General features: G+C 44.5%; 1 protein-coding gene and 1 pseudogene across 2 annotated transcripts in view; one reads left to right on the forward strand and one right to left on the reverse strand.

Moving 5' to 3' along the window:
* The first annotated feature begins 988 nt into the window (after nucleotides 1-988).
* Nucleotides 989-23,061, forward strand: part of LOC149450629 (uncharacterized) — a 46,960-nt pseudogene continuing 24,887 nt past the window's right edge. The window contains exons 1-3 of the transcript XR_016315231.1: nucleotides 989-993; nucleotides 1,060-1,199; nucleotides 2,904-4,090. The product of XR_016315231.1 is annotated as an uncharacterized LOC149450629 (transcript). The remainder of the gene's footprint in view (nucleotides 994-1,059; nucleotides 1,200-2,903; nucleotides 4,091-23,061) is intronic.
* On the reverse strand, nucleotides 11,830-15,912 carry LOC149450630 (uncharacterized). Its single transcript, XM_089691687.1, has one exon. The coding sequence runs from the start codon at nucleotides 15,581-15,583 to the stop codon at nucleotides 14,186-14,188; it is 1,398 nt and encodes a 465-aa protein (XP_089547813.1). The 5' UTR covers nucleotides 15,584-15,912; the 3' UTR covers nucleotides 11,830-14,185.

The raw sequence follows: 23,061 nt of genomic DNA on the forward strand, positions 1-23,061 counted from the left end.
ATCACTCTCATCTCTATTAATAAAAACACAGACCTGACCGGAGAGGTGAGGAGGATTCTGGGAGGTCACATGACATCACTCTTATCTCTATTAATAAAAACACAGACCTGACCGGAGAGGTGAGGAGGATTCTGGGAGGTCACATGACATCACTGTCATCTCTAATAATAACACAGACCTGACCGGAGAGGTGAGGAGGATTCTGGGAGGTCACATGACATCACTCTTATCTCTATTAATAAAACACAGACCTGACCGGAGAGGTGAGGAGGATTCTGGGAGGTCACATGACATCACTCTTATCTCTATTAATAAAACACAGACCTGACCGGAGAGGTGAGGAGGATTCTGGGAGTCTAACATGATATTCCTATTGGTTCCTCAATACAGAGATTTCCTCTTCTGAAGTCAGGTGATCATATGACCATCACAGTGCCTCCATGTGACTCCCTAAACCCTGAGAGACACAACATGCAGAAGATTCTAGAAGTCACCAAGAAGATGATGGAGCTGCTGACAGGAGAGGTGAGCGGTGCCGGGAATTCTGGGACATTCTCCAGTAACAGACAAGGGATGTGTCTGGATGGTGACTGTATCATTGTGTGTGTCAGGTTCCTATAAGGTGTCAGGGTGTCACTGTCTATTTCTCCATGGAGGAGTGGGAGTATTTAGAAGGACACAAGGATCTCTACAAGGACGTCATGATGGACAATCAGCCGCCCCTCACATCACCGGGTAAGAGGAGACTTTATTGTAAAGGAGAGAGCAGTACGGAGGATCCACCTAGATCCCCCATCATCTGATAAACACATAGAAACAATGGATTCAGTCAGTGTGTGTGTTTCCTACAGATGGATCCAGTCATGGGAACCCACCAGAGAGATGTCCCCGTCCTCTGTATTCCCGGGATTCCACACAGGAAGGTCACACCATCCCTCACTATTACAAGGTTGGTGGGATGGAGCATCTAGAACATGGACTTGTAAAGATGATGTGTGGATTGTTTATGTGACCTTACATTTTACAGATGATATTTTCTCTCATTTCCTTGATTTAGAGTGGAGATCCAATCGATATAGAATTTGAGGTGAAAGCAGAAGAAGAAGAGGCGTATGTGAGGGATGATCAGCAGTCTATGGAGGAGGATGGAATAACGGGGACATTTATAGAGGAGGACACTCCTACAGAGATCAGCACAGGTGGGTCATGAACACTAAATCCATTCCTCCACCCATACTGCTCACTGATTGGTCCAGAGTAGGGCGGGGACTGAGTGATATCAGCCTGTAATCCCCTGGTCACTTTCCTGAGCTGTGTTCCCCGTCCTGTATTCCTGGATTTCTCTCGGATAATCTTCCTTCTCTGTGCTGCAGACACAATTTATGTCTCTAGACTGGATTTATGGAGGTTCTGGGGTTCAGCTGGAGGCAAAAATGTTGATGTTCAACATATGTGTTGGATGACCTGGGACATGTGTATTGGGTCTTCTACCATGTATCAGATCTAGTAAAATCTCTGCCAAAGCAATTCTCCCAGGGTTTCTTACTCTTTTATTTCCTGGCTGTGCCGGGTGGAGGGATATGTCTGTAGTGTCTCAGACCCAAGTCACTGAGTGCAGTCTCAGGAGATGGGAGGCAGCGGTGTGGGATCTCTGCAACTTGTCTACAGGAAACATTTAATCTTCCACTGATTACTGAATACCAATATTATGAGTTATGAACATTACACTGTTTAATTTATATTGTACGTTACATCCTCCTGACCCCTGCACTATATACTCTATGTTGTACATTACATACTCCTGACCCCTGCACTATATACTCTATGTTGTGCATTACATACTCCTGACCCCTGCACTATATACTCTATGTTGTACATTACATACTCCTGACCCCTGCACTATATACTCTATGTTGTACATTACATACTCCTGACCCCTGCACTATATACTCTGTGTTGTACATTACATACTCCTGACCCCTGCACTATATACTCTGTGTTGTACATTACATACTCCTGACCCCTGCACTATATACTCTATGTTGTACATTACATCCTCCTGACCCCTGCATTATATACTCTATGTTGTACATTACATACTCCTGACCCCTGCACTATATACTCTATGTTGTACATTACATACTCCTGACCCCTGCACTATATACTTTGTTGTACATTACATACTCCTGACTTCTGCACTATATACTCTATGTTGTACATTACATACTCCTGACCCCTGCACTATATACTTTGTTGTACATTACATAGTCCTGACTTCTGCTCTCCCTCCTCCCCCCACTGCTATATATACACATAATATGGATTCTCTTTTGTTACATCTATTTCCTACCAGCTGGACATTTTATATCGGATGATGTGATTGGAGCACAGACTTTTACATGGTGATAATAATGTGATAACATCCTCCAACTTTGGACCCTTAAACAGAAAGTGATAATGAGGGAGGAGTCAATACCCCAATGATGGTGGTCTTCAGGATCAATCCAGTCTTCATCTTGGTTGTTCTCCCCCCATCCTCACTCTCTGACCTCTGGTGGGGCTCAGCCCCGCTGTTCTTCATGACTAAATCATGGACTAAATAAGGAAGTGCAGTACTTCTTGTGTTGGGAAGATGGCGATGAGTGATAGAGGGGGTGGGGACCCTCGTCCTATAATCCCCTCATCACTGTCCCTCCTATAAAAGACAGTTCTGGTTGTTTCCTCACTCTCTGACTAAGGTCCATGAATAAAGAAATTACCTGGTAGGAGATCAGAGGAGCCATTTCCTAGTTCCCTTGAGGGTGGAATTGTAAGCTCCTCAGAGACCAAGCTGCCTGATGTGGGTGGAGTCCTGGTTTGGGGGAACCAATTAGCTCCTGTCAGTAATCCTCTTTGTATTTTAGCCAATGGTCGGGAGATGAAGAAAACCTCCGAGGATTGTCTCACTTTGTCTCCAGACGGGAAAGTAGAAGATGAGGACATCACACAGTATAGTCCAGGAGAAAACCCGGCTCCCTCCAATGTCAATCCGGCACTACCCAGTGTAGATGGACCATTGGATTCCTCGTATCCTGAGGAACCTCAGACTGTACAGGACCGGGCCGGCCTTCCAAAAGAGAAGAGCTTCTCCTGTACTGAGTGCGGGAAGAGGTTCTGTTCTACATACCATGTTAATGTGCATAAAAGATCTCACACGGGGGAGAAGCCATATTCCTGTCCTGTGTGTGGGAAATGTTTTTCACGAAAATCTTATCTTTACATACATCAGAGATCTCACACGGGGGAGAAGCCATATTCCTGTCCTGAGTGCGGGAAAAGTTTTTCACAGAAGTCCAGTCTTTACACACATCAGAGATCTCACACGGGGGAGAAGCCATATTCCTGTCCTGAGTGTGGGAAAAGTTTTTCACAGAAGTCCAGTCTTTACACACATCAGAGATCTCACACGGGGGAGAAGCCGTATTCCTGTCCTGAGTGCGGGAAAAGTTTTTCAGAGAAGGCCAGTCTTTACAAACATCAAAGATCTCACACAGGGGAGAAGCCATATTCCTGTACTGTGTGTGGGAAATGTTTTTCACAGAAGTCCAGTCTTTACACACATCAAAGATCTCACACGGGGGAGAAGCCGTATTCTTGTCCTGAGTGTGAAAAATGTTTTTCAGATAAGTCCAGTCTTCACAGACATCAGCGATGTCACACGAGGGAAAAGCCATATTCCTGTCCTGAGTGTGGGAAATGGTTTTCAGAGAAGTCCAATCTTTACACACACCAGAGATCTCACACGGGGAGAAGCCGTATTCCTGTCCTGAGTGCGGGAAATGTTTTTCAGACAAGTCTAGTCTTCACACACATCAGAGATCTCACACAGGGGAGAAGCCGTATTCCTGTCCTGAGTGCGGGAAATGTTTTTCAGACAAGTCTAGTCTTCACACACATCAGAGATGTCACACAGGGGAGAAGCCGTATTCCTGTCCTGAGTGCGGGAAATGTTTTTCAGACAAGTCTAGTCTTCACACACATCAGAGATGTCACACAGGGGAGAAGCCGTATTCCTGTCCTGAGTGCGGGAAATGTTTTTCACAGAGGTCCAGTCTTTCCAAACATCAGAGATCTCACATGGGGAGAAGCCACTTTCCTGTCCTGAGTGAGGGAAATGTTCCTCACTGATGTCCTGTCTTCCTGTACATCAGGGGTCCCACACAACCCTGGAGGTGTATTAGTGTCCTGAGTGTGGGAAATGTCTTCTAGATGAATGTTGCTGGACATCCCAGCTCTCATGTGGGGAAGAAGCACACCCTGATATACACCTCAGATATACTCCATGGCTGATCTTCATCATGGAAGAAACAGTTGATAAGGAGATGAGAGGCCCCCAAAGACATGGATGAAGTGCAGTAAATGTCGGGGTGCAGAGTGGTCAGTAGATCCTGGAAATGAAGGACACAACTTCAGCCCTTCTTGGGTGTCGGAGTTGCCTTTCCTGATAATGATATAGCGGGTTACAGAGCTAGAAGCCGGGAGAGCCCAGATCTCGTTATCGGGGAACTTTACACAGACAACAAGAACTTCTGAAGTTGATGTCCTTCATTTCAAGGCTCTACAGAACAGTGGTGACCCCGAAGCGTCTCTCTGTCTTCAGTCCATCCTTCTCCCATCCCCCAACAGGAGGGAAGGAGAACTCCGCCCCAAACTAGGGGGGAACTTTCCTCTCATTATTTCCCTTGGCTTCTGTGTGGGTTTGGGTGGTTGGAGGAGTGCGGCACGAGAGGGAACACAGCTTGTTGTTCTATGTCTACATATGGGGTCTGGGTAGAGGGGATCCACCGGAAAATATTTCTACTCTTTGATTTTGTACAAATCGTTTCCGTTTTCACTTTGAAGGGCGATATTATGTGTGGTTTGTAAAAGGGATTGGCCCAATAGATACCGCCCCACTTAGAGAATAGATGAACTAATATGACCAGCATTCATTCAGCCATGTCACATGTTGGGATCTTTTCTACAATACTTTGTTATAATAATGGAACACGTTGTGTATTGTATTGTACACCAATAATAATGACTCCGCCCCCACATTCCAGACAAGGGATCTTCCTGACCAATCCGATTCCTTCCTTTGTCATTTCCTGATTCTATGATTACAATCTTGTTAGAAGTAAAGCTATAATAAAGAATTGATTGAGTGAAAAGAATTGTGTGTGTCGGGGCCATGATGGAGATCTTTGGGGGCCAAACATTTCTCACAGGAGACACTTTACAAGACTTTACAGGTCATCCAGTTTCTGGTTCACCATGAATAATGGCCCAGAGTGCAGGGGTCAGGAGACTACTTCATACAGCCCTGCAAACAACGTGCAGTGGTCAGGAGTATGTGATTTACACCCCAGAGTACAGAGTGTAGTGGTCAGGAGTATGTAATTTCCATCCCAGAGTACAGAATGTAGTGGTCAGGAGTATGTGATTTACATCCCAGAGTATAGAATGTAGTGGTCAGGAGTATGTGATTTACATCCCAGAGTACAGAGTGTAGTGGTCAGGAGTATGTGATTTACATCCCAGAGTACAGAGTGCAGTGGTCAGGAGTATGTAATTTCCATCCCAGAGTACAGAATGTAGTGGTCAGGAGTATGTGATTTACATCCCAGAGTATAGAATGTAGTGGTCAGGAGTATGTGATTTACATCCCAGAGTACAGAGTGTAGTGGTCAGGAGTATGTGATTTCCATCCCAGAGTACAGAATGTAGTGGTCAGGAGTATGTGATTTCCATCCCAGAGTATAGAATGTAGTGGTCAGGAGTATGTGATTTCCATCCCAGAGTACAGAATGTAGTGGTCAAGAGTATGTGATTTACATCCCAGAGTACAGAGTGTAGTGGTCAGGAGTATGTGATTTACATCCCAGAGTACAGAGTGTAGTGGTCAGGAGTATGTGATTTACATCCCAGAGTACAGAATGTAGTGGTCAGGAGTATGTGATTTACACCCCAGAGTATAGAATGTAGTGATCAGGACTATGTCATTTACATCCCAGAGTACAGAGTGCAGTGGTCAGGAGTATGTCATTTACATCCCAGAGTACAGAATGTAGTGGTCAGGAGTATGTGATTTACATCCCAGAGTATAGAATGTAGTGGTCAGGAGTATGTGATTTACATCCCAGAGTACAGAGTGTAGTGGTCAGCAGTATGTGATTTACATCCCAGAGTACAGAGTGTAGTGGTCAGGAGTATGTGATTTACATCCCAGAATACAGAGTGTAGTGGTCAGGAGTATGTGATTTCCATCCCAGAGTACAGAATGTAGTGGTCAGGAGTATGTGATTTACATCCCAGAGTATAGAATGTAGTGGTCAGGACTATGTGATTTACATCCCAGAGTACAGAGTGTAGTGGTCAGGAGTATGTGATTTACATCCCAGAGTACAGAGTGCAGTGGTCAGGAGTATGTGATTTACATCCCAGAGTACAGAGTGTAGTGGTCAGGACTATGTGATTTACATCCCAGAGTACAGAGTGTAGTGGTCAGGAGTATGTGATTTACATCCCAGAGTACAGAATGTAGTGGTCAGGAGTATGTGATTTACATCCCAGAGTACAGAATGTAGTGGTCAGGAGTATGTGATTTACATCCCAGAGTACAGAATGTAGTGGTCAGGAGTATGTGATTTCCATCACAGAGTACAGAGTGTAGTGGTCAGGAGTATGTGATTTCCATCCCAGAGTACAGAATGTAGTGGTCAGGAGTATGTGATTTACACCCCAGAGTATAGAATGTAGTGGTCAGGACTATGTCATTTACATCCCAGAGTACAGAGTGCAGTGGTCAGGAGTATGTCATTTACATCCCAGAGTACAGAATGTAGTGGTCAGGAGTATGTGATTTACATCCCAGAGTATAGAATGTAGTGGTCAGGAGTATGTGATTTACATCCCAGAGTATAGAATGTAGTGGTCAGGACTATGTGATTTACATCCCAGAGTACAGAGTGCAGTGGTCAGGTGTATGTCATTTCCATCCCAGAGTATAGAATGTAGTGGTCAGGAGTATGTGAGTTACATCCCAGAGTACAGAGTGCAGTGGTCAGGAGTATGTGATTTCCATCCCAGAGTACAGAGTGTAGTGGTCAGCAGCATGTGATTTACATTCCAGAGTACAGAGTGTGGTGGTCAGGAGTATGTGATTTACATCCCAGAGTACAGAGTGTTATGATCAGGATTATGTGATTTACATCCCAGAGTGCAGAGTGTAGTGGTCAGCAGCATGTGATTTACATTCCAGAGTACAGAGTGTGGTGGTCAGGAGTATGTGATTTACATCCCAGAGTACAGAGTGTTGTGATCAGGATTATGTGATTTACATCCCAGTGTGCAGTGGTCAGCAGTATGTGATTTACATCCCAGAGTGTAGTGGTCAAGAGTATATGATATACAATCCCCATACAGAGTGAAGTAGTCAGAAGTAGTATGTCATGTACAGCGCACAGTGGGTAAGATCATGTCTTATACAGCCCAGCATTTAGATGTGGCCATTGGTCAGGAGCATGTCATACACGGCGCAGCAAAAAGAGTGCAGTGGTTAGGAACATCACATACAGCTCTGTGTATAGAGTGCGGTGGTCAGGAGTATGTCATATACAGCCCTGTGTACAGAGTGCAGTGGTCAGGATTATATCTTAGGCCTGTGTACAGAGTGCAGTGGTCAGGAATATGTCATATACAGTCCCCTGTATAGAGTGCAGTGGTCAGGAACATATCATATGCAGACCTATGTATAGAGTGCAGTGGTCAGGTTTATATCTTAGGCCTGTGTACAGAGTGCAGTGGTCAGGAATATGTCATATACAGTCCCCTGTATAGAGTGCAGTGGTCAGGAAAATATCTTAGGCCTGTTTACAGAGTGCAGTGGTCATGAGTATATTATATACAGCTCTATATACAGAGCGCAGTGGCCATGAGTATATCATATACAGCCCTGTGTATAGAGTGCAGTGGCCATGAGTATATCATATACAGCCCTGTGTATAGAGTGCAGTGGCCATGAGTATATCATATACAGCCCTGTGTATAGAGTGCAGTGGTCAGGACTATATCATATACAGCTTTGTGTACAGAGCGCAGTGGTCAGGAGTATATCATATACAGCCCTGTGTACAGAGCGCAGTGGTCAGGAGTATATCATATACAGCCCTGTGTACAGAGTGCAGTGGTCAGGAGTATATCATATACAGCCCTGTGTACAGAGCACAGTGGTCAGGAGTATATCTTAGACCTGTGTACAGAGCGCAGTGGTCAGGAGTATGTCATATACAGCCCAGCATGCATAGTACAATGGTCAGGATGTTGTGGTATACAGCCCGGTATACAGAGTACACTGGTGAAGAATATAAACCCTTGTAAGGAATGCAGGTATCCAGTGACAGCCGGGATGACCAGATCGGAGGGCTATGCCTAAGAAATGTGGAATAAGATGAGTAGGAGGAGTGTGATTACAGGGGGTGTAAAGTCAGGAGGTTTGTTACCTCCATGCATTCTATATATGAAGGTAAATACCCTTCTCTGTACAGCAGCCCCCTCAATACTCACCTGAGCCCCATCCTGATCCAGCAATGTGCACAAGATCCTCGGCAGTCTGGGGACTCTCCCTCCTCATTGGCTGAGACAGGAGCAGGGGCCATTGGCTTCTGCTGCTGTCAATCACAGCCAGTGAGCCAATGAGGAGGGAGAGGGGACTTTGTGGACACACAGAGCAGCAGCTCACTCCCGAGTCTGCTTGGATGCCCCCATAACAAGCTGCTTGCTGTGGGGGCACTCAACAGGAGGGAGGAGCCAGGAGCGCCTGTGGGGACCTGAGAAGAGGAGGATCCAGGCTGCTCTGTGCAAACCCATCACACACAGCAGTAAGTATGACATGTTTGTTTTAAAAGAAAAAAAAATGTTGCTTTTACAATCGCTTTAAGTCTCATTTACTAATGGACACGACACCCTCCGACACCCACAGATCATAAACAAAGCAAAAGTGACAAATAAATGTGACAGCAAATAACCAACCCAACAACCTGACTATAATACGCTGTGTACAATGGAGGGAAGCTGACATACACCGGGCAGTCCCGGGACTGGGAATCAGGGGAGCAGAGATGGGGGAACAGAATGCAGGAAACCAGAATCAGGGGAAAGTATACAAGATACAGGACGCAGGATCCAGCAGGGAAGTGACTCACAGGCAGAACACTGAGGAACTGATGAAAACTATGGGGGGATTATATACCTTCCCAGCAGCCAGCATCAGGTGGAGCTCATTACTGACATCTTCTGTCTGCTGGGTGACACAGCAATGTCTCCTCTCCACTTCCTCCTGACTCACCTCTCACCCAGAGCTTCCTGTCTGTACCTGACATCACTTCCTGTCTATACCTGACATCACTTCCTGTATGTACCTGATATGACTTCCCATGTGTACCTGACATCACGTCTTGTATGTACCTGACATCACTTCCTGTCTGTATCTAACATCACTTTCTCTCTGGGTAGAAGGGCACTCACCACCTGGTGGAGCTCAGAGGAACTGCAGCTCCAAGAAATGTCTCGTAGTTTGAACCTTCTTGTTGTTTCTAAGTGTTCTGGAATGTTCATGTCCATGTCTGGCAGGTTCCAGGACTCTTCAGAGTGGCAGTGAGGTGATGACTCCGGAACACTCTCTGGGTTCCATCACCAGGCAGTGCAATTATACCCGACTGCTGGGAGCCGGCATCTCCTTTCCTACAGTGAAAGTATAATTGTGACATCAGCAGAGAGGTAGTGGGAGGGTGGGATCAGGTAAATACCACCACTGACCACCTATGCTGGGCTGGGGGTACACTTTATTCTCACTGACACCAATAATAGTGCTTATATTATCTCACTGACACCAACAATGGGGCTTATTTTATCTCACTGACACCAACAATGGGGCTTATTTTATCTCACTGACACCAACAATGGAGCTTATTTTATCTCACTGACACCAACAATGGAGCTTATTTGTTCTCACTGACACCAACAATGGGGCTTATTTTAGCTCACTGACACCAACAATGGGGCTTATTTTATCTCACCGACACCAATGATGGGGCTTATTTTATCTCACTGACACCAATGATGGATGTCAAGGAAATCATGCCCACGGTGACTGGGTAACTGGAGATCCTTGATTGGTGGAGAATGAATGAGGGTGGGAGCTTTCTCTGAATTCTCTAGAATTCTCATCTGTTGACAATTGATGGACTGATCTGAATTCTGTGTGAAATATATCTGGTTGTTAATGATTGGCTGGAAATCAGGTGGTCACACCCCTAACCGATGACTCCTCATCTGTCGGCAGGTTTCCCCACTGACAGCTGAATGTCCACAAAAGAATTGTCAGCAATTACAAATTGTGGAAAACCCCTCAGAATGTCTCTGAGAAGAAATGATATTTTATCTTCTCTCCAACTCAGACTATATTTGTCTTAGACGTAAGAGGCCCAAAATCCCGAGTCCCTGTCAGGTCTGAGCTCCAGCCGGATACAATCACCTTCTCCACTCACATAGTTTGCTTTTGTAAATGAAGTGAGTACAGAATTGAGGAAAGCGAGGACACCCGGCAACAATGGGATTCTGTCCTATCTCCTGCACCCGGAGCAAATGAACAACATGTACCAGCCTTCCCAGCCCCATCAATGTACACTGTGGAGGCATCTTGTATGTAGACTCTGGATTCAACAAACCAGCAGCCTGGCCATTCAGGAACGTACCATTGTTCAGCTCTGGGGGGGAAACAAACATCTCTCATGGGAAGGAGCTCTGGGGAGTCAACAGACCAATCTTTCATCTATACATATGTTTCCATCTATCCACATCACTCCATTCTTTTTCTGGACAAAACCATTATAAATATCAGCGACAGATTTACAAATCTAGGATTTTACAATGAGAACACAATGTCACAAGGGATCTATAAAAGATTTTATCCGGACACAAGATCCCATTGTAAGAAAGGAATTCTGAATATGAACAGCGACTGTTATGTGGGATCCCATTATATTCAGGGCGGGGAAATGTATCTTTTATATTTTACTGAAACCTCAGATAATAAATTACATTTATGTCCCAGAAATTAACTTTACTGTATTTTTAACTGAAATTGTACCTTTCATAAATCATTGCACTAATATTGTGTAAAATAATAAAAATCATAAAACATCAGAACTACTAACAATTTATCCTCTAGTGTGTCTGCTGTTGTGAAGAAATATATATAATATTTGGGGGTTTTAAGTAATTTTAAGGTATAAATTATTTTTAAAACATGTAATCAAAAGAATTAAAAATGTCTCCAGGTCTCCATTGACCCCTTCATTCCACACAGTCTCCAGGAACCGGGAAACCACAGAGAAACCAAGTGTCCCCCGACTCCCTCTCCAGGCTGGGATGTCCCCCTGGTTGGGTGCCCCCTACAGTAGAAGAAGCAGACTGCACCTGCCTACATCTTCTTTATGCTTTGTCTGATCAGGATGGCGGTCATTTCTCCCTGAACACGGAGCGCCCTAAACACGAGGTAAACGTGGTGCAGCATTGAGCCCCGTCCAGCTGTAGTGTAGACTTTGACAGGCTGCAGGCAGCGGGGCTGGACGCTGTACCTGTGCCTACCAGGTGTATTATAATGCCAGCATTGCACCCACAGGGGCTGGACCCCCCATGTACAAGGGGCCTAAGAGATACCATCAGCTGGTGTCCCATTCCACCAGACCCCTATAACTGGAAGAGGACATTTTTGGGGGGATGTGTTGTAGAAGAACCCAGACCACGGTATTGTGCGGTGAAATTATAATTCAACTTTATTAAATGTGACACTTTAACAACAGAAGAAAAGAGATAAATTGTTGATTTATTTATACCATTTATATAATCTATTCTAAAAAACTGATTAACATATGACACACCCTTCATTAACACAAGCCACGCCCACTTATGTATCCCTCTAAACATCCAAATCCCTGTAAATTCCCAGAAGACACTTTCATCTTTTATCCACAACAAGCTGATTGGGTACAAGAGAACCCCGAGCCCCTCCTGCTCATTCCCACACAAGTCCATGTCACCATCTACAAGGTGAGAGGACCTGAAGGAGAACAAGACCATGACCACCAGGACCATCGCCTGACTGAAGCCAAGCTCACATTTCTTTCTAATGCTGCTTCTATGGTCTCCTCACATACAGATTTGGCAGATGTACATTAGTGGAACCCTTTCACTCCGGCCAATGTAAGGTTTCCATCAGCAGCAGCACAGCCTTATAGCTACAGCACCCGGGGGTTGTCTACATTTGTTATGCCAACTGTCAGATTTCTGGTGGAAGTGATTCAGCCGCACTGAAGGTCCTCCCCCCACCATGTATACCGGGCTCAACTGTCCTTCCTGCAAGCCCAAGACAGGCATGGTGGGTGTCAGTGGTGAGAGCAGAAGGAGATCAGCAAACATCTGATCTCTGATCTCCCCTTCAGTGAATGGATGTGGGAGGTGGGAGATTATGTCATTTCTGGTTTCAGTGCTGTCATTCTCCAGTCACTATGGTTTGGGAAGGAGCTGATTAGGCATGATCTGTGCTTGACCATCTTTTTTGGGGTACAGAGGTGACATTGGGGGTCTAATAATGTTCTGATGTCTCTTTAAAGAGGACCTGTGACCACAAATTTGTACCAACCCCCCTTCTGATAGAAGTCATGCTAAGTGCAAAAGAGTTGAAAAAAATTAAAGTAACACTATAAAAATAAAAACCCACAAAACAAATCACACAACACATTTTACATATCATTGCACAAGTGAGAGTGAGAACAATCATTCTGAGGCCATCGTTCACGGATAACTATCTGAACTGATAACCTATAAAGGCTCTTAAAGCGTCATCTTTGAACAATTTTTGGTACTGAAGTTTGTCACCATTTCACAAGTACGCACAATTTGTAAAGTTTGACATGTTTGGTATCTATATACTTGATGCCAACCCCATATTTTATATTTCACCAAACAAATTGGGTCATATATTGTGTTCTTTGTGCACTAACATTATCTTTAGTGTTTTTTACAGGAAATATGTATTTGATAAACAGCTGTGCTAATGTTCTGGGGCATAAAAAATGGCAACTACCACCATTATATTCTCCAGAGTCTCTGCTTTCAGAAAGTAAAATAAATGTTTGGGGTTTTATCTAATCATAAGGCCTAAAATGTGAATTTAACTTTAAAAAAAGCAAAATAAACTCTGGCAGTGAAAGAAAATACAGCAATATATAACATTTCCAAATCAAAACTATGGTAGCAACTAATGGCTTAAGAAGCAAACCCACCATATTACTCAACCAGGTTCCAACTAAACCCATCCAAAACATTGGATCCCACCTCCTCCCACCCAGGTTCCTGTTGGAACTCCTTTACCTTGTGTAGATATCCCCTTCTGAGATCCTCATGATCTAATATAAATGTACAACACTCTCCATCTGACATCAGTTTGTAGACTCCACTTTGGTCTTCCAAGAGATAGTCAGCTGCCATGCAGTTCTGTGACACCACCCTAGATGGTGGAGCCACTTCTGCTGTCAGCTCTGCTATAACATCAATGGTGTCATTGGTTATCTGATCCATGACTCCAGTACACAATTTCAACTTACTTATCTTAGATTCCCCATCTATGAAGGGCTCACTGCATAAAGCATCTCCAATCCAGAGAAAATGTTTCTTCTCACTGAAAGGCCAGGGGAGTATTGGGAGAAATTGAGGCTTACCCTTACAGATATGAGGGGGAGGGGCAACATAACCTAAAGCCATTGGACCCCATCCTAGACTCCGGTACTGAGGCATTGTTGGTCATGTATTGGTTGGTCAGATTCTGGCAATGAAGAAAACACACGGGAACATAGCTCAGTTAGTGAATGATGAAAATGCATTACATGTTCAGTCAATGCTCCATAAAAAAGGATAAAGATGAGAATGATGAGGAATACAGTTCAGTCATTGCTGCTTATCTTTAAAAATGTCCAAAGGTAAAATATTCACAGGCCTTCTAGGTGTGTTTCTGATGGACATAAGCACTAAACCCAATGAATCCGATCATTAGAGTCCTGTTTGTTCAAAGTTTTTTTTTTTTTTTTAAAGTAGCATCATGTCTTCCCTAGTTTGTGGGAAGACATTGGGACTGTGAACCTAATGGGACAGCTGTGACTTCTTTAATATTGCCCCTTCTTCTGGAGTTTCCTTTATGCAGCTCAAGCTTGTGAATCCTCTGGTGATAGCTTAGCCCGGCATTACCTGTAAAAGCTTTGCCACATTCAGAACACTGATGTGGTTTCTCTCCAGTGTGGACCCTTTGGTGTGCTATGAGATCTGACTTCTGTGTAAAAGCTTTGTCACATTCAGAACATTGATATGGTTTCTCTCCAGTGTGGATCCTCTGGTGTATGATAAGATATGACTTCCATGTAAAAGCTTTGCCACATTCAGAACATTGATATGGCTTCTCTCCAGTGTGCACCCTCTGGTGTGCTATAAGAGCTGACGTCTGTGTAAAAGCTTTGTCACATTCAGGACACTGATGTGGTTTCTCTCCAGTGTGGATCCTCTGGTGTGTGATAAGATCTGACTTATGTGTAAAAGCTTTGTCACATTCACAACACTGATATGACTTCTCTCCAGTGTGAATCCTCTGGTGTGTGATAAGATATGACTTCTGTGTGTAAGCTTTGTCACATTCAGAACACTGATATGACTTCTCTCCAGTGTGAACCCTCTGGTGTATGATAAGCTCGCGCTTAGTTAAAAAAGCTTTGTCACATTCAGAACACTGATGTGGTTTCTCTCCAGTGTGCCTCCTCTGGTGTATGATAAGGGTTGACTTCTGTGTAAAAGCTTTTTCACATTCAGAACACTGATATGACTTCTCTCCAGTGTGAATCCTCTTGTGTCTGATAAGATGTGACCTCTTTGTAAAAGCTTTGTCACATTCAGAACACTGATGTGGTTTCTCTCCAGTGTGAATCCTCTGGTGTATGATAAGATTTGACTTCCATGTAAAAGTTTTGTCACATTCAGAACATTGATATGGCTTCTCTCCAGTGTGCCTCCTCTGGTGTATGATAAGATATGACTTATGTGTAAAAGCTGTGTCACATTCAGAACATTGATATGGCTTCTCTCCAGTGTGCCTCCTCTGGTGTATGATAAGATGTGACATACATGTAAAAGCTTTTTCACATTCAGAACACTGATATGACTTCTCTCCAGTGTGAATCCTCTGGTGTATGATAAGCTGTGACTTCCATGTAAAAGCTTTGTCACATTCAGAACATTGATATGACTTCTCTCCAGTGTGAATCCTCTGGTGTCTGATAAGATATGACTTCCTTGTAAACGCTTTGTCACATTCAGAACACTGATATGGCTTCTCTCCAGTGTGCATCCTCTGGTGTCTGATAAGATGTGACATACATGTAAAAGCTTTGTCACATTCAGAACACTGATATGGCTTCTCTCCAGTGTGAACCTTCTGGTGTGTGATATGTTTTGCCTCCATTGTAAAATCTTTGTCACGTTCCAAACAAGAAATAGCTTGAAATGACTCCTCTTATGTATACATGGGTTGGACTTTACTGTAAAGCAATTGTCACTTCCAGAACACTGAAATGTCTTTTCTCTTGTTATCCTCTGAGGTTGGATCAGTGTTGAAGAGGACCCAAAGCACTTATGACATGTAGAACACGGATATGACTTGTGTCCTGTGTGACTCCTCCAGTGAACTGCAATAAAAACTTTCAGTCAATTACAACACCCAGACGTTTGGTTTCCCATGTGACTGAGTTGTATTCACAAAGACCAGCATGACCAAAAACGTGATTCGTCAATCCACCTGTACAAAAAATAAAAAATAAAAATCAGAATTCTATATAAAGGGGCTAAAGTTGTTTTTTATTTTTAATGATCATTAATAAATATATCTTATATATCATCGCAGGCTGTGTCATCATTATGGTTGTCCTCAAAGGGCCAGTTGTAACTGTAAGACTAGATCTCCAGAGCACCTCACCCCCCCATTACATCAGATGCCAAGAACCCCACACCCACCCTAACATCACCGTGCACCTCCTTTGGGGGCAGAGCTGGAAAGCAGAAAGTGCAGGGTCTGGAGGAGGACCAGAGGACGAATGAAGTCAATTACCAGAGTCTGCTGAATGCTGAGACCAAGGGAGGTGAAGATGAGGGGATGCTGCAGCTTCACTGAGAGGTGCAGGATTTAGCAGAGGAGTTCCATTCTCTTCTCTGCTGCCGACTGCTGAGACAAGGTGGGGGAGAAGACAAGGGGGTACCTGCAGGAGAGGTGCAAGGGCCACATGAAATAACCTAGAGAGCCAGATCCAGATATATATAGAAAGCATATGTACATCATTGTGTGTATATATATGTGTGTATTATATTTTTTTATTAAATTAAATAGTATTTAAGACATTTTTTTTTAAGTGCACACAGTATATCCAACATTCAGCCCAGACAATGGAGTCATACATTCTCATGTATAAGCAGTTGTGGCAATGTTACAGATCATACAGAACAATAACTTGCTTTGTCTCTGGTGTCACTTTTACTTTCTATAAACAAATGAAAAGAGAAAAAAGAAGCAACGTAGAACAATTTACCTGTACATGGCAAGTAACTCTCTCCAGTACAGACATAGATAGCTGACTCCGTTCAAGTAGGCCTGTGTCTACAGGATCATACACCAAGTATCGGCCTCCAATGTAGTTACCATTTAGTAGGGTACAGTTGGCCGGGTCCATTTTTAGGGGCCTAAAAAAGTTAAACCTATAAAAACCTATGACAAATGAAGTATGGGGAGTGAGTACCGGAGTATCCAGCCAGTTCTGCCAGAGAGCCATAAGTCTCCTAGGAGAAGTTAGGTTTTCATGTATTATTATGGAGTTCACCTGCTCAATCCATGCCTGGTGGGAGTATGAGTTGATAACCAGAATGCTTGGATTCGATTTGCAGGTTCGTTCAGAAAGTAAATCTAAGAATCCAAAAATTACAAGCTTAATCTCTACTAGGGAGAGACTTTGTTCAATTAAAAGAAGGTGAGAAAATGTAAATGAGCAGCTGAGAGAAGAGCTAAAAACACTAAAAATACCCCCAAAGATCTATCCTAGAAATTCAGTCTAAAATGTAACAATTACACCAAGAAAACCCTCAACTGAGGGAAGAGATAATGACACCAAAGATACAAATGGAGCTCAACAACCAGGAAAGAGAATCAAAGAGGATGATTTATACAAAGTACCCATCAAGGAACAACAGACCGGTGAGACCAATCAGCTTCCGGAATGTAACAAGACAAAGACCAGCAATAGCCAAGACAACTCTACTAATCCTGAGACCACAAATAGTGATGGCCGAACACCCCCCTGTTCAGGTCGCGGTCAAACATCCGAACCTAGAGAATGTTCTACAGTGAATGTCGAAGACGAAGGACTGAGAGGTGTCTTACCGCATCTGAGTATGAAGATCCCGCTCAGTTACTAACATCCGGCATGAGTTCTATGATGAAGTCACGCGGTATTTTAGTAGTGAGACATTCATTCATGTTCCTGGTGTCAGTGGGGTTTCCTGCCGACACCTGAATGTCAAAAGAATTGTCAGGATTGCCCAGCAATTAAAAAAAAAACAGCTTGTTGTCCCCCTCTCATCCACACCAAGCACTTCGAGACTGGTATGGATTTTGAGAGGAACCCTCTATGCCAATAATATTTTTATAAATGGCATGGGGGTCCCCCAAAAATCCATATCAGGAGGTGAGCACCCCCTCTCCTGAACCATACCAGGCCACATGCCCGCAACATGGTGGGATGCCTTGGGTCGGGAGCCCCCCAAAGCACCTTGTCCACATATTGATGGGGACAAGGGCCTCTTTCCCACAACCGTAGCCTGTGGTTGTGGGGGTCTGTAACCTGGGGGGCTTATTGGAATCTGGAAGTCCCCTTTAACAAGGGGGCCCAAAGATCCTGGCCCCCCCGCCTATGTAAATGAGTAGGCAGTATATGGTACTGCTACCCATTCACAAAAAAAGTGTAGAAAATGACAGGAGACAGTCTTTAACAAGTCCTTTATTGAAAATAAACATTTTAAAAAATGTCCCCCAAAGTAGATTCAACGTCAATCACGATCCTGCTACCACCACCGCTACCCAACAAAGGGGAAAAAAGCTCTGCTTGCTATGCTGGCTCCTGGCTGTCTGACAGCTGCACCTGTGACAACAGTTTTTATATACCCCGCCCCCTTGTGACATCACCACGCACTGTGATTGGTCAAAGTATTACACCTGACTTGTGGTTAGGTGCATTGCTTTGTCCTATCACAATGCACTATCAGGGCGCAGTGCATTGTGGGGCATGGTGGGCAAACAGCCCACTGAATGCCCATACTGTTTGTGTTTGCTGAACACACGAACGGCCCATGTTCAAATCAAACTTAGGTTCAACTGGAACATGAAGTCCATCCCTACAAACAAACAATCATCAAACCACAAGAACAGCCAACAAACTCCGGATTCTTTTTGTTAATAATAGACTCCAATGGGAAATATCTAAACACCAAACGGCTCTTCCCAGGAACAAGAGACAACAAAATTCAAGTCCAACAACTGAACAAGCGATAGGAGTCATCAATGATCCGTATTTCACCAACCCCAAACATATCATCATACACACCGACCCAAACATATCATCATACACACCGACCCAAACATATCATCATACACACCGACCCAAACGTATCATCATACACACCGACCCAAACATATCATCATACACACCGACCCAAACATATCATCATACACACCGACCCAAACATATCATCATACACACCGACCCAAACATATCATCATACACACCGACCCAAACATATCATCATACACACCGACCCAAACATATCATCATACACACCGACCCAAACGTATCATCATACACACCGACCCAAACATATCATCATACACACCGACCACAACATATCATCATACACACCGACCCAAACGTATCATCATACACACCGACCCAAACATATCATCATACACACCGACCCAAACATATCATCATACACACCGACCCAAACATATCATCATACACACCGACCCAAACGTATCATCATACACACCGACCCAAACATATCATCATACACACCGACCCAAACATATCATCATACACACCGACCCAAACGTATCATCATACACACCGACCCAAACATATCATCATACACACCGACCCAAACGTATCATCATACACACTGACCCAAACGTATCATCATACACACCGACCCAAACATATCATCATACACACCGACCCAAACATATCATCATACACACCGACCCAAACGTATCATCATACACACCGACCCAAACGTATCATCATACACACCGACCCAAACATATCATCATACACACCGACCCAAACGTATCATCATACACACAGACCCAAACATATCATCATACACACCGACCCAAACATATCATCATACACACCGACCCAAACATCCTCCAGGGACAAAAGGAAGCCTCTGAGAATAAACTATTACAACTAACAGAGACCGCACAACAAAAATGTCCTCACTCCAACATCATACTGTCCTCCCTAATTCCAAGGATGGACATAACAAACAATAGAAAACTCAGCGAATCAACACAGAGCTGGCAGATAAAACCAGGTCAGAGCCTACCATTCACCTGACACAACATCATTCCATCATGACCCAACACCTCTATGACTACAAACACCTCAACTAACAAGGGGGCAGTCAACTAGCAAGAGAACCCAAAGACATTGTACTGAATGGAACTCACAACCCGGGATCTGCCACAAACCATCTCAGATGGACACAATGGGGCTGATTTACTAAAACTGGAGTGTGCAAAATCTGGGGCAGCTGTGCATGGGGGCCAATCAGGGTCTGACTTCAGTTTGTTCAGTTAAGCTTTGACCATAAACCTGGAAGCTGATTGGTTCCTATGCAGAGCTGCACCAGACTTTGCACTCTCCAGTGTCTCATTGTCATCACATGCTGTGTCCATAATGACCACCCATCCCCCCTTATCAGCTGGCTTCAGTGTTATATCTCCCCTTGCTGCTAATGATGGCAATGCACCTTTCTCCTCAATGGTCCCATTTTTAGGATATGACCCCAAAGTTCCTGATTATAGACTGTCATACGTCACCATCTTTATCCTCCAAATGAAGAAACATTTCTGCTGCTGCATATGTAGTGGGTGGTGGAAACTTCCATTTTGTCTGTAAACCTCAGACAGACCTACTCAGTGGTGTGACTACAGATGATCCCTCAATATCGCCTCTCCAAGAATAATGTCCCTTCAATCTAATATTCCTAAAACATCTATACAAGTCCTGAGCCAACAACAACGTCTTCATGATACCTTTAGGGCTAAAGCCCAAACCTTTCCCCAGAAGGTACATCTTACCCGATGTCAGTCCAGCTGAGGAGAAGGTGACAATTCCGTCTATTTCTGTTGATGATGAATCATCTGTTGGGATGGTTGGATGAGTGGGAGATCCCTTGTTGCAGCGTTGATGTTTCCTACCTCCCCTGTGGCCGGATCTCTGCTGTTTCCTTGATCCCGAAGTACAAAACGAGGTCGATGTTGTCCCTCTATAGATCCTAATAAAGTGCCTCCAGCAGAGGAGGGAAGTGATGGGTCAGAGGCTGTAGAAGAAGCTCTAGTGAGCAGTCTAGATGGACGAGGTGAGTCTTGTGTAGGTGGTGCTCCAAGAGTACGCCTGATTAGTAGATGGTTAGATGTTGGACTCCTTCAGCTGCTCGGCTGACAATGCAGACTGCAGTGTAGACTCCACCTGTGTGATCTGTACAGCCAGACCAGGTTCTTCCTTCTGGAGAAAGGAAACTCAGAGAACAATGGAGCTTTTGTTTAGGACTTGTGTAAACAGACCATTGAACTCCTCCCTGTCCACAAACAAAGCTGGGGCCAGTTTACCTCCTAGCCCCCTCAGAATACGCTGTGCTTTCTAAGATTCAGCTAAAGCTATCTTTTTACATAGACAAGACAGCTGTCTTTTTAGGAACTTCTCAGGAGGACTTTGATCTGGTGTCATTTACCCAAAAAACCCTTCCCGTCCTCCACTAAGAACACCCCCTTTCTCCCCCCATAGAGGACACCCCTCCCCCACTAAAGACACCCTCTCCACTGAAGATACTCCATTCCTCTTTTTTCCTCCTCTGAAGACACCCCTTCCCCTCCTTTCCTGCACTGGGGACAACCTTTCCCTTCTGAGGACACTCTCTCCCTTAGTGTTGTCACCCCTCCCCCACTCAAGACACTCTTTCCACTGAGATCACCCCCTCCAGTTTAAGAAGCTCCGAGTAGTTTTGGTTATTAAGGATACGTATGAATGTGGTAAAACTTTGAGATTGGAAATAATATTTGGCCTTGCTGCAAATTCTGTCAATCAGTGCTAGAGTGGGGAACTGTGCTAGGGCTTTGAACTCACCTGCTTCCAGGCATTCCACTAAATGATCTGTGGACACAATCCCTAGAAGAAGTGAACTGACCGGGTCTGGGTGTGGATTGTCCCGCCAGGCTGGAAAGTGTTGTAACTGGGCCATAATATAATAAAGAGAAGGATTGGGAACCTCAGGGCCTCCCATATCTTTAGCCTCCTGTAGAGTTTCTAGTTTAATCCGAGGCGTGGCATCCACCAGATTAAGGAGCCAAACACCATATCCAATCTTCTGAAGATCCGTATAGGAATCCAAACAGGGACGTTGTGCAGAATATAAAGTCATTGAGGGGCCCAGATCATTCTGATGAAGTTACACCTCCCTACCACGGATCGAGGGAGTTTAGTCCAGCTAGTTGTTTTCTGTTGAAATGTTTTAATGAGAGGAAGTCAGTTTAGATCTGTATATTTGATAGAGTGGGGTGAATGATAATACCCAGATATATAAAGGAGGCCACTATTTCAATCTGCGCAGCTTCAGGTGGTATGGGATGTGTAAGGGTGTCCAGTGGGAGAAGGGTGGACTTATCCCAATTTATTGAGAAGCCGGAGAAGGAGACTGTCACGGAGCTGGTCCTTCCTTCCCCATCCTCCAGGTTTGCTGGCTGCCAAACTTCTGTCCCATCCATGCTGGGACTTCTAGTCCTCTTTGTCCCTGACACAGGCAGACCTCAGCAGCCCCTCACCCCCCTGGCTTGCAGCCTGGCCTCCTGCTGGAGGAATCCACAAACAGGCCATCTCCTCCCTTCCCCCTCATGCATGAATTCCTGGGCAGGTGTGAGGGAAGGCTGGCTGAGGGCCAGCTTCTCTCATCCGAAAATCCCCCGTCCTCCTCCTCATCTCCTGGACTGTCTGTGCTGCCTGGAATCCCTGCACTGTGGAGTGATCTTCTGCTGTCCCCGTGAACCTGCCTGGATCTATCCCCTGCCTGGACTTAACCCCTTGTTCTCCATGAACCTGCCTGGACTTAACCCTTCCCTGTCTGGAGCCTCCAGTGTGGACTAACCCTGTGGATTACAATACCCCTGTTGTTCCATATTGCCTTCCAGAGAACTGTATTGTGTTGCTGTGTCTGGTGTGGATCTGTGGACTAAAGGAACTGTTGTCTGCGCCCCAAAAACCTCCCCAATAAAAGCACGTTGGGTTCCGTGCAATCTGTCTCTGTGTGCTCTCTGGTTCTCTTGACAGAGACAAATTCACTGATTAATGTCATTAGGTGTGTCAATGACACGCAAATGTATCACCCAAAAACAGAAGGGTGTCATCGTCATAGAACGCTACTTTCTCCATCTGCTCTCCTCTACAAAAACCATATACCTGGATCCTCTCCAATGGCAGCCACCAGAGGTTCTATTACTATAGCGAATAACAGCGGGGAGAGAGGACAGCCCTGCCGTGTCCCTCTGCCTAGTGTGAATGAGATGGACAGGGCATTGTTAACCCGAATGGGCACAATAGAATAATTGAATCCACAAAATGAAAGTGT

This window comes from Staurois parvus, unplaced genomic scaffold (assembly GCF_062004578.1).
Source record: "Staurois parvus isolate SC_StPar_1 unplaced genomic scaffold, SC_StPar_1.0 ptg000569l, whole genome shotgun sequence".
In the NCBI taxonomy this organism is placed as follows: domain Eukaryota; kingdom Metazoa; phylum Chordata; class Amphibia; order Anura; family Ranidae; genus Staurois; species Staurois parvus.

What these genes read in the sequence shown, in the direction of transcription:
- LOC149450630 (XM_089691687.1), bottom strand. Translation starts at nt 15,583, where the DNA reads ATGGAGGCAAAACATATCACACACCAGAAGGTTCACACTGGAGAGAAG.